A 15,252-nucleotide genomic window follows, 5' to 3' on the forward strand; every position below is an offset into this window, starting at 1 on the left:
AGCCCCCTAGCAGGAGGCCTGGGGTTTTGTGGAAGCATCCAGGACCCTGGAGCTGTGGCCAGACTTGGGGGGGGCCACAGGCAACAGCTCTTCTCAGACTGCTGAGCTGTCCAGGCTGCTGAATACAGGCACCAGGCACCCGGGGGCTGGGCCTGGCTGGGGGTTCCACGCTGTGCAGGCCACTCTGCGGCCAGGTGACATTGTCCAGTGCCCTCGGCCAGTGGGGTCAGAGGGCTGGTCAGAACCAAGTCTTGAAATGCAGAAAATAAGCTCTAAGAGGTTACAAGGAAGCCAGTTATCTGGGAACAAGGTTCCAGTCTGGCCCCGGCTGTAGATCCTGCAACATCCAGGAAGCAGTGAGGGTAGCTGGAGAGAAGCGGGGGGGGGGGGGGGGGGGGGGGGGGGGGGGGCACCGCCTCTCCCATGGTCTCAGGAGGAGGCCAGCGGAGTCCCCGCGAGATGGGGATTGACGGGGTGCCAGGAAGCCAGCGCAAATGCCCTGGGGACATTAGATGTGGGGGCGGGGGCAGCAGCAAGGTAGGAGGCTCGAAGGGCTGACCTTTGGGCTGGGCGAGATGTAGGACACTGTGTCCTTGACTTGGGCAGCTTCTGAGGCAAAGTGGGATGGAAGCAGTCCGCGGGGGGACGAGGAGGAGCAGAGCTTCGGGTCGTGGCCCGTTTGGGAGGTGGGAGGACCATGCGAGGCAGGGCCAGGCCCTGGCTGGCCTGTAGTCTGGCTCTGCCACTCCCCAGCGGACCTCGGGTGCTTTGTCGGCAAGGAAGGACTGTAGGCCCACATCGGGTCTGACGGGCCCAGGGCCAGCCCCTCGTGGCAGCCATGTGCATAAGAGCTGGGTGTGTTCACATCGCGGGGCTTCAAGCAGAAGAGTGACGCGCTCTGGCGGTCCTCGGGCTGTCCGTGCAGAAGGCCGTGGAGCTCGAGCTCGGAGCAGGCTGGTCAGGGTGGGAGGGGGAGGGCCTGGCGGTAGGAGCTGACGGCTGTGCTGGTACGCGGGACACAGGGCAGGAGACAGCTAGACCCCACCCCCCACCCCCCAAATTTCCAGCCAGGAGCTGGGAAAGCACTGGGTAGGGGCACAGTGGGGAGGAAGATCCAGAGGTCAGAGTGGGACTCCAGTGTGGGATTGCTGGGGCCCCCTCCAGGTGGGACTGTCCCTTGAGCAGGGCACTCTGGGATCTGGGGCACCAGGACAGGACCAGGTCAGCCCGCCCCGCCCTCGCTGGGAGTCCTGGGCCAATCCCAGAAGCCTGGTTGGCCCCTCGGGCCGCTTGTCTTTAAAATGGAAAGATAAAAATAGTCTTTCCTGGGTTGCGTGAGGAACGGGATCAGGAGGAAGCGCTTCTAGGCAAACACGATGCTAGTAACGAAACACCAAGGCCCGTGTCCACGGCTGGGTGCGGGGTGTCGGGGGAGGGGCGCTGGGGGCGGAGGCGGAGGCGGGGGAGGACACGTTCGGAAGTGGTGCTCGGAAGAGGACGGAAAGGCGTGTGTGTTCACACCTCCACGTGCGTGTGTGTAAGCGTTGTGCACTGTATCATACGTGTATGTGTGCATCAGTGTGTGCGCACCGTGTGTCCGTGGGTACAAGTGTGTGTGCGCGTGTGTTCACACAAGCCTCACCCATGTGTGCACGGGAGTGCCCATGTGCATGTGCAGGATAGCAAGCGTGCACGGGTGCACGTTCACACGTACGTGTGTGTACATGCATGTGCACAGGATGCCACGAGTCCCCGGTGCTCGTGTGGGAACGAGCGCGTGCGAGCACCCACGGCACGTACGCGTGTTTGTGCGTGCATTTGCACACACGTGTGCACGGCTGGTGCATATGCGTGCGGAGCGCGTGTGCGTTCTGAGGCTGGGCTCCGCGCAGGGCCGATGCCAGCGCCCTTGGCAAAGGACAGGGCCCAGGCTATGTGGCCAGGCCTGGTGGTCTTGTGGGAAGACCATTTGGAGCGTGTGGGCTAGGACTGCACGCCCTGTGGAGGAGGGGCCGCGCTGGGCAAGATGGGCCGGACGGCGTGACCCGGGCCCAGAGACCGGGCGCCCCTCGGGGCGTGTCCCTGGACCGGAACACACTGATACTTCTAGGACCTTGGGAATAAATACCCTCGTAGCAGTGTCACCAGCAGCCAGGTCCCGAGGGTGTCCTCTGTGCTGGAAACATCCGCACATATTAACAAGTTTCCTCTTTCTAGCAGCTCAGGAGTTGGCCCACCAAAGCACCCACCTTCCCCCGGGCCTTTGCACTCTCTGTTCCTCTGCCTGCAACACTCTCGCCCAGACACGAGCAGGGCTCCCAAGTCCTTGCTCAGACATGCCCTCTCCACAAACCCTGACCGTGCTGTGTCAGACGGCAACAGCCCAAGCCCACGCTCCACCCCCACACACTGTCTCCTTTTCGCTTTCCACAGCCCGCGTCTCCTGTGAACACACTGAGAACTCCCTGATTTGGTTGGGTCCGTCCCCACCCTCTGTCTCTGCTGGGGCACAAGCACCCCGGGACAGGTGTTGGCCCTGCCCACCCTGGAGCCCCCGGCATGAGGAACGTGCCCGGCACAGAGCAGGAGTTCCTTGGAATAAGGCACAGAGATGTTCAGGCAGCAGCCAGAGTCACACAGCTCGTAAGGGGTGGGCTGGCCGCAGCGCCCGTGGCTCCCAGGGGGTGTCTGGGGGGAGGCCTGCACTTCCGTGCACGTTGTGTGCCGGCACATGGGCCGGGGAGAGGCAGCAAACACTTGGAAGACACACCGCTAAGCTAGGCAGGCGCCAGACCCCAGATCGCGGCCGCTGAGCCAGGTGCCCCGGGAGCTCCGCCCCCTTGCGCTGGCCAGGGGAGGCCGGAGCGGGCGCGGCTCTCCATCTGCACCCCAAGAAGGCCGCGTATGCCGGTGCCGGGAGCGGGCAGGCGGCCTGGCCAGCCTGTGGCCCATTTTCCGCCCTCCCCGTGCCCAGCCTGTCCAAACGCCACATGGCCGCGTCACGCCTCCGACCCGGCGAGCGCTCCTCAGGCCAGAGCAACTGTCCCCCGTCCTCCCCGCCGGCTGCCTGCCGGCCTGCGCCGCAGTCTCTCAGGGCCGGTCCCACGGCTCATCTCCCCGGCTCTTTCCCACAGTCTCTCTTTGCATTTTTCTGCCTCTGGTGAGATGGGCCATTTCTCTCAAGGGTTGTTTTAAATATTCATGTTTTAATTAAAGAATTTTATTGCAGAAGCGACACAGAAGATAATGAAAAAGCAGCATCCTGGGGGCTGGGAGCAAGCTCATGTGTGTTCCTGTCTGTGTCCCCGTGTGTATCCCCATGTGTCTGTGTCCCTGTCTGTGCCCCCATGTGTGTCCCTGTGTGTCTGTGTCACTGTCTGTGTCCCCATGTGTGTCCCCGTGTCTGTGTCCTGTGTCCCCATGTGTGTTCCCATGTGTTTCCTCATGTGTGGCCCTCTGTGTTTCTGTGTCCCCATCTGTGTCCTTATGTGTCCCTGTGTGTCCCCGTGTGTCTGTGTCCATGTGTGTCCCTGTGTCCCCATGTGTATCCTTGTGTGTCCGTGTTCCCATCTGTGTCATATGTCCTTGTGTGTCCTCATGTCCACATGTATGTCCCTGTGTGTCCATGTCCACATGTGTCACTGTCCATGTCCCCGTGTGCCCATATCTGTTTGTGTCCCTGTGTCCTCATGTGTCCACGTGTCCCCATGTGTGTCCCTGTGTGTGTTCGTGTCCCCATCTGTGTCCTCATGTGTCCATGTCCCATGTGTGTCCCTGTGTGTCCGTATCCATGTGTGTCCATATGTATGTCCATGTCCATGCGTATCCCTGTCCAGTCCCCGTGTGTGTCCGTGTCTCCCTGTGCATAGATGTTTCTGTGTGTCTATGCGTGTGCACCACCCACCATCACGTGCCTGCACAAGTAGGGGTGCTGGGCTGCAGTGGGGGTCACCCGCCAGCATGTGGGTCCCGGGGATGTGGGTGTGGGACAAGGCTGTGACGCAGGGCCGAGAAGCCAGACTTGTTCAAGGCCACAGCCCTGGCCCCGGGCCTGTCACCTCTCAGCCACGACACACAGGCCTCTGCAGGGCTTCGGGGTGTCCCAACCCTAAGTGCACCTCGACTCCCCTCAGAAAGAAGGGTCTGGAGCCCGTCCCCGGGGTCGACAGGGTGCAGAAAGAGGGTGGGCTTGGGCCGTGGATGCAGGATGGGGTCCGGGTGGAAGCGCAGCGTCTCCGGAGTTTGGGGGTGACAGGGGGAGTGGTGGGGGCGGGAGGGTGTGCGGGCCTTCCTGCCAGGGACCAGGGCTGGTCATCTCAGCCAGGAATCTGCTCTTTTTGTACCAAGACCTGTTCACAAAAATCCAGAAAACCAGGTCCAGGACCCCTGTAGACAAGGCCTGTTCCGGATGAAGCAGGAAGTGAGCCCCGGAAAAGGACAGGCTCAGGGAAGGCACAGGGGAATGCCCGCGCGCGGTCAGAGCCCCCCCCCGTCGCCCCCCAGCCCAGGCTGCCGGGGATGCGGAGCGATACGGCCCTGTCTGCCTTCCACGTCCCAGGACGATGGTGAGAAGGGCTGTCAGCTGAGCAGCCGAGGCCCAAGGGGAGAAGCAGCGTGCGGGGGCCACTGATGCCGCAGGCCAGAGCTGCAGCGGGTGCCAGCCAGGCTTTGAACAGGACATCCTTCCCAGGACGGGGATAGATACCTGCCGCTGAGGGAGAGAGGCCACCAGAAGTATGTACACCTGCAGAGGAGGCCATGCCAGCCACGTAGGCAAGCCTCGTTGTCCCCACTGTGAAGTGGGGACGTGACAGGCCTGGTCCCAGGGTCTGTGTGAGGCTGAAGGAGACAGAGCGTCTGGCACAGGTACTCACGGGAGCCCTCCCTGTCCTCCATACCTGAGCCGTGGCCCATGGCCAGTGGGCACAGCTCTCGGCCCTGTCCTGAGATCTGATGGTGGTTGCTGTGGCTGGTGGCCTGTTGGCCACTCGGGCTCTGAGAGTGGGAGCCGCGAGCCCCGGTGCAGGGTCAGCTAAGGGTGGTCCCCTGTGGACAGGGTTGGGTTGGAGAGGGTGTCCCCAGGGGTCCACATTTGCGCATTCATGTGGGCACGGGAGAGGAGGAGCCTGGGTGCCCCCTGGATAGGCCCAAGCTCGGTAGGGAGCAGGGGTCGGGGGGGGGGGTGCTGGAGCAGACAGCGGGTCCCTGGGGAGGGGAGCTGGGCCAGCCCTGGCAGCAGTGGCAGGGACCCACGGGCCGCCCCCACCTGCGGGGCCGGGGAGACCTCTGCTGGAGGACTCGGGAAGTGCAAGCCCTCCTCTGAAGGGACCCAGGCCCCGGGGAGGCCCCGGCCGCGGGGGGCCTGGCGTGCCCCCGGCCGGCGTAGACTCGGGACAGCACAGCCTGCAGGCTGGGGCGCCAGGGTGGGAAGGCGGCCGCAGAGGCCCCTCGCCGTTTCTCTCTCCTGGGCGGCCATTAATCGTGTCCATTCATCCATTAATGAGATGGAAATGAGACGCCGAGACAGAGGGGCATTGAGCGGGGGAAGAATACGGCTTCTTTCCGTGCCCGGAGGGGCCGCCCGCCCCCCAGCCTTGCCCACAGCTCCGGCCTCGGGAAGCCCGCTGGGCTTTGGGGCCGCGGAGAGCTTGCGGGGGGACCCGCGGTCACGGACGCCTTTGCTCGGCCAACACCGACGCAGGGGCAGCCGTGTGTGGGGAACGCGTGCTACAAGCAAAAACGGTGACAGAAATAGCAGCTCCCGTCTCCCGAGTGATCGCCAGTGGCCAGAGCACGGCCAAGGCTGGGGACCGGTATGTGACGGGGCCGGGCCTCCGTGCGTGATCGGGCAGCGGGGACCTGCGCCCAGCGTCCCAAGTCAGTCCGGCATGAGGATGGAGGCTCCGAGCGGGACCAGACTCAGAGCTAGACCTAGGGGCTGGCCTGTCCTCCGGGCCGGGCCGTGGCCCCCCTCCCCAGCCTCTCCTGACGCGCCCCCTCCTCCGCGCCCCTCCCCCCCCACCTGGGTCACCAAGGTAACCAGCCCTGAAATAGTGGGTGTTTTGGCAGCTGAGGCCTAACCTGAGTCTATCCTGAGACTCTGCGCTCGCAGCAGTTGCCATGGGAACCGAGTGGCATCCTCCAATTAGCCCGGCTTGGACACCCTCTCTCCCACCCACTGCCAGTTTCCGCGTCACTCAGGCTTCCTTGTGGGGGCTGGGCTGGGGCAGCCAGGAAGGACGGGCGGGACGTACCCCCCGACCCTGTCACCCGGCCTGTCGCCCCAGGCTCTGGGCTTCTCCGTTCCTTTGGGTCCACGTGACGGGATGGCGACACCACTGAGGCCTGCGGCCCGGGCTGGGGGCTTGTGGGCAGTCCTGGCCGGCAGCCTTAGTCGGGAGGCACAGGGGACTCTTAGAAGCTGATTCTGGGCTCCTATGCTTGCCAGCGGGAGGTACCACAGCCTCCCTACCTGCACCTGCCCGTCGGCGTGGGCACCGGGCTGCTGCCCGAGCCACCCACCCACCCTGGCCCCTGGCTGCTGGAGACTTGCCACCCCCTCCCCGGGCCCCTAGTCTACGCACCTGCTCGCGTGCCCAGCCCACCTCCCCACCGGCCGGCCTGCATATCGGTGGCATAAGATGAAACGACATCCACATGTGTATTTCCCACTCGGCACTGAGACCTGGCTTCCTGCACCTCTGAGGCTCGGGCTTCCTCGACGCCGGCCCCTCACCTCCCCAGGCCCCGGCAGACCTTTGTGGCGGCAGCCTGGCACTAGCCCCTGGCTGTTGTGATCACCATTCTCTGAGCCTCAGTTTCCTCTGTTGTAATCAGGGTGAAGCTGGCCTCCTGGGTGGGCTAGGGCTCAAGGCTCCTGTGCCGAGGTGCCTGTCACAGAGGAGGGCCCCCCAGGCAGGCACCGGGACAGGAGGTCCACTGTGCAGGAGGTCCCCCAGAGGAACTGGCCCTGGTGGCCGGGGAAGGAGCCTCCTTCCTTGGAGTGTCCGATAGCCTAGCTCGATTGTCCTTTGGCCTCTTCCTAGCTGGGGGGCGTGGACACCCCTCCACTTAAGCCGGCCTTGGTCTTCATATGAACAGTGGGAGCCACAGCGTGGCCCCTCCACGCTCCCCGCCCCTCCGAGGGAGGAACCAGGTAATGTGTAGCCCCCCCCCCAACATCACGTGCCTGCCCGGGTAGGTGTGGCCCTGGCAGGCCCTTCCCGGGCCTGCCAGCACATCTGGGAGCCCCGTGTGTTCCTGTGTGGGGGGCCCCAGAGAGCAGGGTGCACGCCCAGCCCCTGTGGGGTGGGGACTGCGGTCTGAGCCAGCCCCTCCCATGCGGTCCCTGTGGCCTGGATGCTGAGCTGGCCTGCCTTTCCTGTCCGCCAGCACCAGCCCACCGACGGTGGGGGCAAGAGGCTCACCCACCATGTGCCCTTAGCAGAGGTGCTCTGTCCCTCTGGGCCCAGGGGGAGGCAGCACCCACCAGCCAGGCCTTCCCGTGCGGCGGCCACTGGCTCCCCCTGCCGGTCGCATCCCAGCACAGGCCCACAGGCAACGAGGAGGGGCTCTGGCACCTTCCAAAGTGGCCGTTCAGAACAGATCAGCACTGCCCTGAGTCACCTGGACGCCAAGTAGGTTCTCCCCGGGGAAACTCTGACCCCAGTGAGTGCCCGCACCCGTCCTCCCCCAGCCCTTTCTTGCCACCGATCTCCACACCATCAGTTCTGGGAAGTGGCTCCCCGCCACCCTCAGAGAAGAGGCCTGAGGCCAGGGCGGGATGAACTTGACCATCCCACAGCCAGCCAGCGAGCGGTGGTGGGGGCAGCGGGGAACCTGGTCTCTCGGCTCCAGCCCCGCCCCCTGCCCCGGCCCCAGGGCCCTGCTCCGGGTCTCTGGCAGCCTCATTCTCTCCCATGGGCTGGGGTCTGCTTCCCCAAGCCACAGACACAGCTGAACTCCCACAGGCACCTGGGGCCCTTCTCACAGGCCTCGTGTGACCTGTCCTTGGCCCTCGGGACTGCCCTGCCCCTGCCTCAGACGAGCCACATGGGACAGTGGTCCGCCTGAGCGCAGCTTCCCCGTGGGCCCTGGCAATGCCTTCCAGTTCCCTGGACCCCGTGGAAGCTGGTGCCACGTCGGGGCGCCCCACCCATCATCAGGGCTTGGCGGAGCTGCTTACCTTGACCGAGTGTGCTCTCATCCTGCTTCTGGGAGTGGGTGTCCCCAAGGAGACATGGGCAGGCGGTGGCCAGAGCCATGGTCCAGGCCCCTAAAGCATGGCCCTTGGACAGAAGCAGCCATCCTCAGCCCATCAGCGTGGCCTCCACTCTCTGGCCTGAGACAGGCCTGACTCGGCCCTTACGGTCCCCCCCGCCCGCTGCGCTGTACTTCGTCCGCGTGGCAAGCTTAGTGGACTCGGGCCACCCGGGGGCTCAGACCCAGGGATGGATTTGGGAGGCGACAGGGCCAGGATGGAGGAGACTCACGACAGAGGCTGAAAGGGGGTGGCTGGAGGCCTCCGTCCCCAAGCCCCCTCAGCAGCCAGGAACCTGCTCTGCCAGGTTGGGGGGTGGGCGCTTGTCCCAGTGCGGCCGCCAGGTGTGGGACCGTGGTCGCCTCTGGTGGAGTGAGGGAGAGAGCACAGGTCATGGCCAGGAGGTGGGGGGCTCAGAGGACACTGGACGGAGGACCATGGGAAGGGCCTAGCAGGGCTTGAGGCTCTGTGTCTGGGAGTGAGGGCCCCCTCTGCCAGGGGGCCTGTCGCCAGAACCTTACAAGAGGCAGCCATGGTGGGGGCAGGTGGGGGCAGGTGGGGCAGGGGGGGGCAGGTGGGGGCAGGTGGGGCAGGCTGTCTTTCGTTCATTCTTCAGACACCCTTGGCGCTCCAGCTCTGTGTCCGGCCCCTGCACCGGGGCCCTGGGTTCAAAGCCTGTAGAGACCTTGGCACGGGTACCTGTAGATGGAGAACTGGAGAGCACTGTGGCCTGGCGCCCCAGAGGGACATCTGGGGAGTGGGGGAGGCACCAGGCCCCAGGGCCATCCCCCAAGGCAGACCCTCTGCTTCACAGGCCCAGGGCGGCTGTCCAGGCCCGACCTCCTCCTCCGCAGTGCTGTGCTGCCTCGCTGCCCGCTTCCCGGGGCGTGCAGGCTTCATACCAGCGGGTCCCCGGTGCAGGGACCCATGCCCTATGACCCGGCCCAGGAGACTGACTCCCAGAGGTCACTCCCTGGAAGACACCCCAGCCCTCTGCCCCGCCCCGCGCCCTGACCCCCCGCCCTCTGATTCCTCCCAGGTGGCTGGAAGCTGTGGTCCCTGTGGGGCGAGTGCACGCGGGACTGCGGGGGAGGCCTGCAGACGCGGACCCGCACCTGCCTGCCGGCCCCCGGCGCCGAGGGCGGCGGCTGCGAGGGGGTGCTGGAGGAGGGCCGCCTGTGCAACCGCAAGGCCTGCGGCCGTGAGTGCGCGGACGACGCGCGGGCGGTTGGGCCTGGGGGGCCAGGTGGAGGACCCGGGTCGGCGAGGCCAGAGGAGGGAGGGAGCGGCCCAGGGCGGGGCCGGGGGAGGCGAAGGAAGAACCCGGGGCCGGGTGGGACCGGGGAGGCGGGAAAGGAAACCTTCAGAGCAAGGTCGGGTAGTGGAGGGAGGGGGTCCGGGGCGAGGCCAGGGGAGGGGAGGGAGGAGCCCGGGGCGGAGCCCGGGGTGGGCGTGGCCGGGTGTCAGGAGAGGGGGAGGGGACTGGGGCGGGGCCACGAGAGGGAGGAGCCCGGGGCGGAGCCAGGGGTGGGAGGAGCCCGGGGCGGGGCCAGAGGAAGGAGTGGCCCGGGGCGCGGTGGGACCCGACAGAGGGGAAAGGAAACCTCGTGGGCGAGGCAGGGGGAGGAGAGGGCTTGGTGGGAAAGAGGGAACCGGACTTTGTGGGGCGGGGTCTGGGGCGGGGTCTGGGGCGGGGCGGGGCCGAGGCCTGTCCAGGTGCCCCTAGGACCTTCAGAGAAGACTCAGAAGCAGGGCTGGGACCCCAGCCCCGCCCCGCCCCGCCCCACCAGGAGGTGGAACTGGGTGGAGGACCTGCTGGCCCCCGCCTGACCCTAACTCCAGGATGTGTTTCTCTAATAAGCCTTCAACGTCCTGATGCATGTCTTAGCCGCTCCCCTCATGTTAAATCAGCCCGTAATGAGCCTGTCCTTCCGTGGTTTGTCCCGTGAGGGGCCTTTCCTGGGGAGAGGAGCTCTTCTCAAGAAGCTGGGGCGGAATCGGGGGCGTCAGGAGGCCGGGCCTGGGAGGCAGGAGCGCTGGCGGGAGGCTGAGCGGGAGAGGGCGGCAGCCACTCAGACGTGGTCCTCTGGAGGAAGAGAGGGAAGGGGCTTAGGGCAGGGGAGACCCATAGGAGGAGTCTCCTGGGGACCTCACGGGCTGGTGTCAGGCCAGGGTGTCCCAGTCCCAGGTTCCCGACCGTCCAGGGGGACCAAATAACCCGGATGTGGAAAGCCTGACCCCACTCTGGCCGGGGACAGAGGGACACAGGGCCCAGAGCGCCCCTCCCGAATTCCCAAGGCGGTGCTGCAGGCGGTGGCCGGGACACTGACCTGAGCCCGTCCTGCAGCGGCCGGGCGTGCCAGCTCCCGAAGCCAGTCCCTGCGGTCCACTGACGCCCGGCGGCGAGAGGAGCTGGGAGATGAGCTACAGCGTTTCGGCTTCCCGTCCCCGCAGACAGGTGAGCTGCGGGCTGGGCGGGCCTGATGCGCTTGCAGTCGGACTGAAACCCTACAAAGTGGGGAAGGTTGGTTTCAGGGTGTGGGGTCTTTGGGCAAGAACTGCATGTTATTAGTTGCCGCTACATCTAGGTAACAACCTTGATGACTTACCTTCTGACTCCCTCTTAAGTGTCCGGCGCTTGTCTCCAAGCAGACTGGCTTTAGGGGATGGGTGCCAGGCAAGGGAGCCTGTTTGGGGCTAGACCCGGGGACCCAGAGGTGGCACAAGGACACCCACAGAGGCTGTGAGCCTTGTAGGGGAGACGGCAAGTCCTGAAGGTCAGCCCGGGTCGGAACTAAGCCTCGCTGGCCGCCTGCTGCCCAGCATGAAGGGGGTTGGGGGAGGTGGGGGCGTTCCTCCTCGGAGTCTGACCGCAGCCTCAGCACGGAGGCAGTGGCAAGCCTTCGATGCTGTCGGTCTGGGCCCGCAGGTGACCCCGCGGCCGAGGAGTGGTCCCCGTGGAGCGTGTGCTCCAGCACCTGCGGCGAAGGCTGGCAGACCCGCACGCGCTTCTGCGTGTCCTCCTCCTACAGCACGCAGTGCAGCGGGCCTCTGCGCGAGCAGCGGCTGTGCAACAATTCCGCGGTGTGTCCAGGTACGTCTGGGAGGGGGCGGGCCTGGGGGCGGGGCGGGCGGGCCAGGGGCCTGGGCAGCTGCGTCCCACCCTGGGGTGGCTGAGCCCAGCCGTGCCCTCCATTCCCTTCGCAGTGCACGGCGCCTGGGATGAGTGGTCGCCTTGGAGCCTCTGCTCCAGCACCTGTGGCCGTGGCTTCCGAGACCGCACGCGCACCTGCAGGCCCCCCCAGTTTGGAGGCAACCCCTGTGAGGGCCCCGAGAAGCAAACTAAGTTTTGCAACATTGCCCTGTGTCCTGGTAGGTGAGAGGGAGGGGGCTGGGCTGGGTGATGGGCAGCCCCAGGAGTCTGGGGGGCGTGCTGGGGTGCTCAAAGGTCGGAGAGCCTAGGGCGTTCTTACTTGTATGTCATGGGTGTTGGGACGGCATGGTCCCCCCCAGGTGGTCACACCCGTGTCCCAGGCTTGGTGGTGGTGCAGTGGGCCTCAGAGGTATTCACACCTAGGACCCAGGATGCATGGTGGACGGGCAGGCCCCTAGAGGGGCTCACGCTTGTGACCCAGGCTTCTGTCCCACCTTCACAGGCTTGGGCGGTGAGACCCCCCCAGGCGTGCAGTTGTCCCCTGTGGCCCAGGCGTGGTGGTGGGGTGGGGGGGTCCCCGGAGGCATTCGCACCCGTGCCCCAGGCTGGGTGTTCACGCTGGCTTCCTGTCCCGTGTCTCCCCCGGGCCGGGCAGTGGATGGAAACTGGAACGAGTGGTCGAGCTGGAGCGCGTGCTCCGCCAGCTGCTCCCAGGGCCGGCAGCAGCGCACACGGGAGTGCAACGGGCCGTCCTACGGGGGCGCTGAATGCCAGGGCCACTGGGTGGAGACTCGGGACTGCTTCCTCCAGCAGTGCCCAGGTCAGGACCGTGCCCTGGGTCCCATGGGGGGTACTGGCGGTCATCTGGGGGGATCCGTGGGACAACGGGGGTGGTTGTGGGGCCTGTGCTTGCGGCGGGGGGTGGGGGGTCCCGGTTTCTTTTTTCCCTTGTGGCTTCCTGCTGCTACATTCCTGGGTCCCTGTGTCTCTGTGAGCCCTGGCCCCCGGAACTGTGCCTTCCTTGTCCCCATCTGTGTGCCCCGTGCCTGCCTGTGCCCTGCAGTGGATGGCAAGTGGCAGACCTGGGCGTCATGGGGCGGCTGCAGTGTGACGTGCGGGGGCGGCACCCAGCGGCGAGAACGAGTCTGCTCCGGTCCGTTCTTCGGGGGAGTTGCCTGCCAGGGCCCTCAGGACGAGCAGCGGCCGTGCGGCGCCCAGCGGTGTCCCGGTGAGTGTCCTGCTTCCCACCCCCCTCTGGGCTCTGGGGAGGAGCCGCCCCCCGCCCCAGCAGCTGGGTGGGCTTGGGGCTTAGCTCGCTGGGAACAGCTCTGCCTGGAGAGAGTGGGTGTTCTGGAAGGGTCTTGGCCTTCCCCCGTCTGCTGCCAGCCCCCGGCCCCCCTTCCCACACCCTGCCCCACGCACTGCCTCTGGCCTCTCGGCAGAGCCCCATGAGATCTGTGACGAGGACAACTTCGGCACGGTGGTCTGGAAGGAGACTCCAGCAGGAGAGGTGGCTGCAGTCCGGTGTCCTCGCAATGCCACAGGTGAGGGCTGGGGGGACAGGCCATGTGGGGCTCCCGTCCCACCTCACGGACAGGCACCGACACGCCCTCCGGGCCTGCCTCAAAGAGCCGTCAGCTCGTGCCCACTGGAGCCAGGGCAGCACGGCTGGGCCCGCCGCGACCCGCCCCAGTGCTCTAAACGCTCCCCAAGAGCCAGTAGCCCCATAAAGCCCATCGCAAGGGATGGACCTTTATTGCTGTGTGACGTTAGGACGTGACTTGACCTCTCTGAGCCTCCATTTTCTCGCTGTAAAAGGGGCTCTCCAGATAGTGCTGTCCTAAGGAGAGGGTGGGGCGGTACACGCAGCGTGGGGAACGTGGTGGGGGCGCTGCGGGCAGGTGGGCTTGCATATCCCTGAGCCCCGCCCCATCTGGGTTACGTGTTCCCGGGAGCATAAGGCAAACAGAGAAGCAAGATTAAGGAAACGCAGGTCACACGATGGTGTGACCTCTGGACTTTGGTCTGCAAGTGTGACCACATCCCCCCGTACTGTGATCCTGCGCCTCGCTCTGGAACAGGCGTCCGTTCCCCCACTTCGTGCGGCTCGTGGCCCGTGTCGGTGGCCATTCTCTGTGGCCAGCGCCGTGGTGTGCACGCACAGCCATGCCCGGCCCTGGCCACGCCCCAGAAGTGCGTTCCCTGGCCCCAGGGCCCCTGAGGTGTCCACGGGATGCCCAAGCCAGCTGAGGCCCCTGCCGTGCTGTGGGTGGCGCTGGGCAGGACCCCGGCTGTCCGCTCTCCCGGGGGCTCTGGGCTGAGAGGAGCTGCAGGACAGGCCTCCCGACGAGCCGAGGCTTCCACCTCCATGCAGGCGGCGTCCTGGGTCCTTGCGGGAGCTGCCGCTGTACCTGCTGGAGGAAGCAAACAAGGGAGGCGGGCCCCGCGCGGCCCCTCAGTGGGAGGCGGCTGGCCGGTCCCTGCTTCTGGGGGCTAGAGGCGCTTGTGCCGGGGAGCGGAGGGTGGGATCTCCCCGCTGGAGGCAGAGATGACCCGCCGTCTCCCCAGGCCTCATCCTGCGACGCTGCGAGCTGGACGAGGAGGGCATCGCCTACTGGGAGCCCCCTACCTACATCCGTTGTGTCTCCATCGACTACCGGAACATCCAGATGATGGTGAGAGCGGGCTCTGCGGTGTCCCGCCCTGCCCGGCGCTTCTCTGCCCTTTGATCTCAGACCCGGCCCAACGGCCGACCCCCGCGGCATGGCCTGTGGACCTGAGTCAGCTCCGGGCACTGGCTGGGGTCAGCAGGAGGCCCAAGGGTGGGAGTCCTTGGGACCTGCCTTGCTGTATCCGGCGGAACCACGGCATCCACCCTGCTCCGTCTCCCCAGACTCGGGAGCACCTGGCGAAGGCGCAGCGTGGGCTGCCTGGGGAGGGGGTGTCCGAGGTGATCCAGACGCTGGTGGAGATCTCCCAGGATGGGACCAGCTACAGTGGGGACCTTCTCTCCACCATCGACGTCCTGAGGAACATGACGGAGATCTTCCGGAGGGCGTATTACAGTCCTACCCCCGGGGACGCGCAGGTGGGCTCCAGAGGGCAGCCCTGGGGAGGGCGCCTGGGAGGGTGACTAGGGAGTCCCTGACTCCAGCATCCCGCTAAGCCCTGACCTGGCCACCAGCTGGGCCCTGACTCCCATTACTGAGCCCTGATCCCGGGAGCGTACGGAGCCAGAATTCTGGTGCCTTTTCCCTGCTCACTGGCACTTTTTCCTCTTCTTCCCAGAACTTTGTGCAGATCATCAGCAACCTGCTGGCAGAAGAGAACCGGGACAAGTGGGAGGAGGCCCAGCTGGTACGGACAGCAGTCTGGGGCCCCCTGGCCAGAGCAGCAGGGTGGGCACAGACATGTCTGCTTCCTTGCTGGGGCCCAGGCTAACCCAGGTGGGGTCCTGGGTTCAAGTCCCAGCAGGACCTCTGAGCTGGTCTGACTTTGATCTTCTGTCTCCCCATCCACCAGAGGACGGTAGCTCACCTGGTGGGCAGGTGCAGGAAAGGTGTGGGCCGCGTGGTACGTGTTGGGGTCACTGAGACATGGTCAGCCTCCCTTCCTCCTGGACTGACCTAGAGCCTGCCACCATTCCTGGTCCCAGGACAATAATTGGTATAGGACTGTGGGTATCCAGAGACCCTGGCCTTGTCCCCAGGCTGACCCCTGCCCACGAGCACAGCAGTCTCTCTGGGCTCAAGGTTCTGTTGTGCACAATGGCAGCGGATACTCAGAGGTCCAACCCTGCTTCCCGAGTTGGGGCCAGAGCTTCTCGGTGCTAGGGAAT

The 15,252-nt window shown here is 65.8% G+C and overlaps 1 protein-coding gene across 7 annotated transcripts in view; it reads left to right on the forward strand.

Moving 5' to 3' along the window:
• Window positions 1–15,252, forward strand: part of ADGRB1 (adhesion G protein-coupled receptor B1) — a 75,487-nt gene that overhangs the window by 14,856 nt on the left and 45,379 nt on the right. For 5 of the 7 annotated variants that reach the window (XM_032316356.1, XM_032316350.1, XM_032316351.1 and 2 more), the window contains exons 3-12: window positions 9,300–9,461; window positions 10,608–10,718; window positions 11,190–11,354; window positions 11,468–11,632; window positions 12,061–12,234; window positions 12,478–12,642; window positions 12,857–12,958; window positions 13,983–14,089; window positions 14,308–14,502; window positions 14,703–14,771. In XM_032316356.1, the coding sequence (XP_032172247.1) occupies window positions 9,300–9,461; window positions 10,608–10,718; window positions 11,190–11,354; window positions 11,468–11,632; window positions 12,061–12,234; window positions 12,478–12,642; window positions 12,857–12,958; window positions 13,983–14,089; window positions 14,308–14,502; window positions 14,703–14,771 (1,415 nt within the window). The remainder of the gene's footprint in view (window positions 1–9,299; window positions 9,462–10,607; window positions 10,719–11,189; window positions 11,355–11,467; window positions 11,633–12,060; window positions 12,235–12,477; window positions 12,643–12,856; window positions 12,959–13,982; window positions 14,090–14,307; window positions 14,503–14,702; window positions 14,772–15,252) is intronic. The other 2 variants (XM_032316352.1, XM_032316357.1) reach the window with 2 other exon arrangements.

The sequence above is a fragment of the Mustela erminea genome, chromosome 16 (assembly GCF_009829155.1).
Source record: "Mustela erminea isolate mMusErm1 chromosome 16, mMusErm1.Pri, whole genome shotgun sequence".
NCBI lineage: Eukaryota > Metazoa > Chordata > Mammalia > Carnivora > Mustelidae > Mustela > Mustela erminea.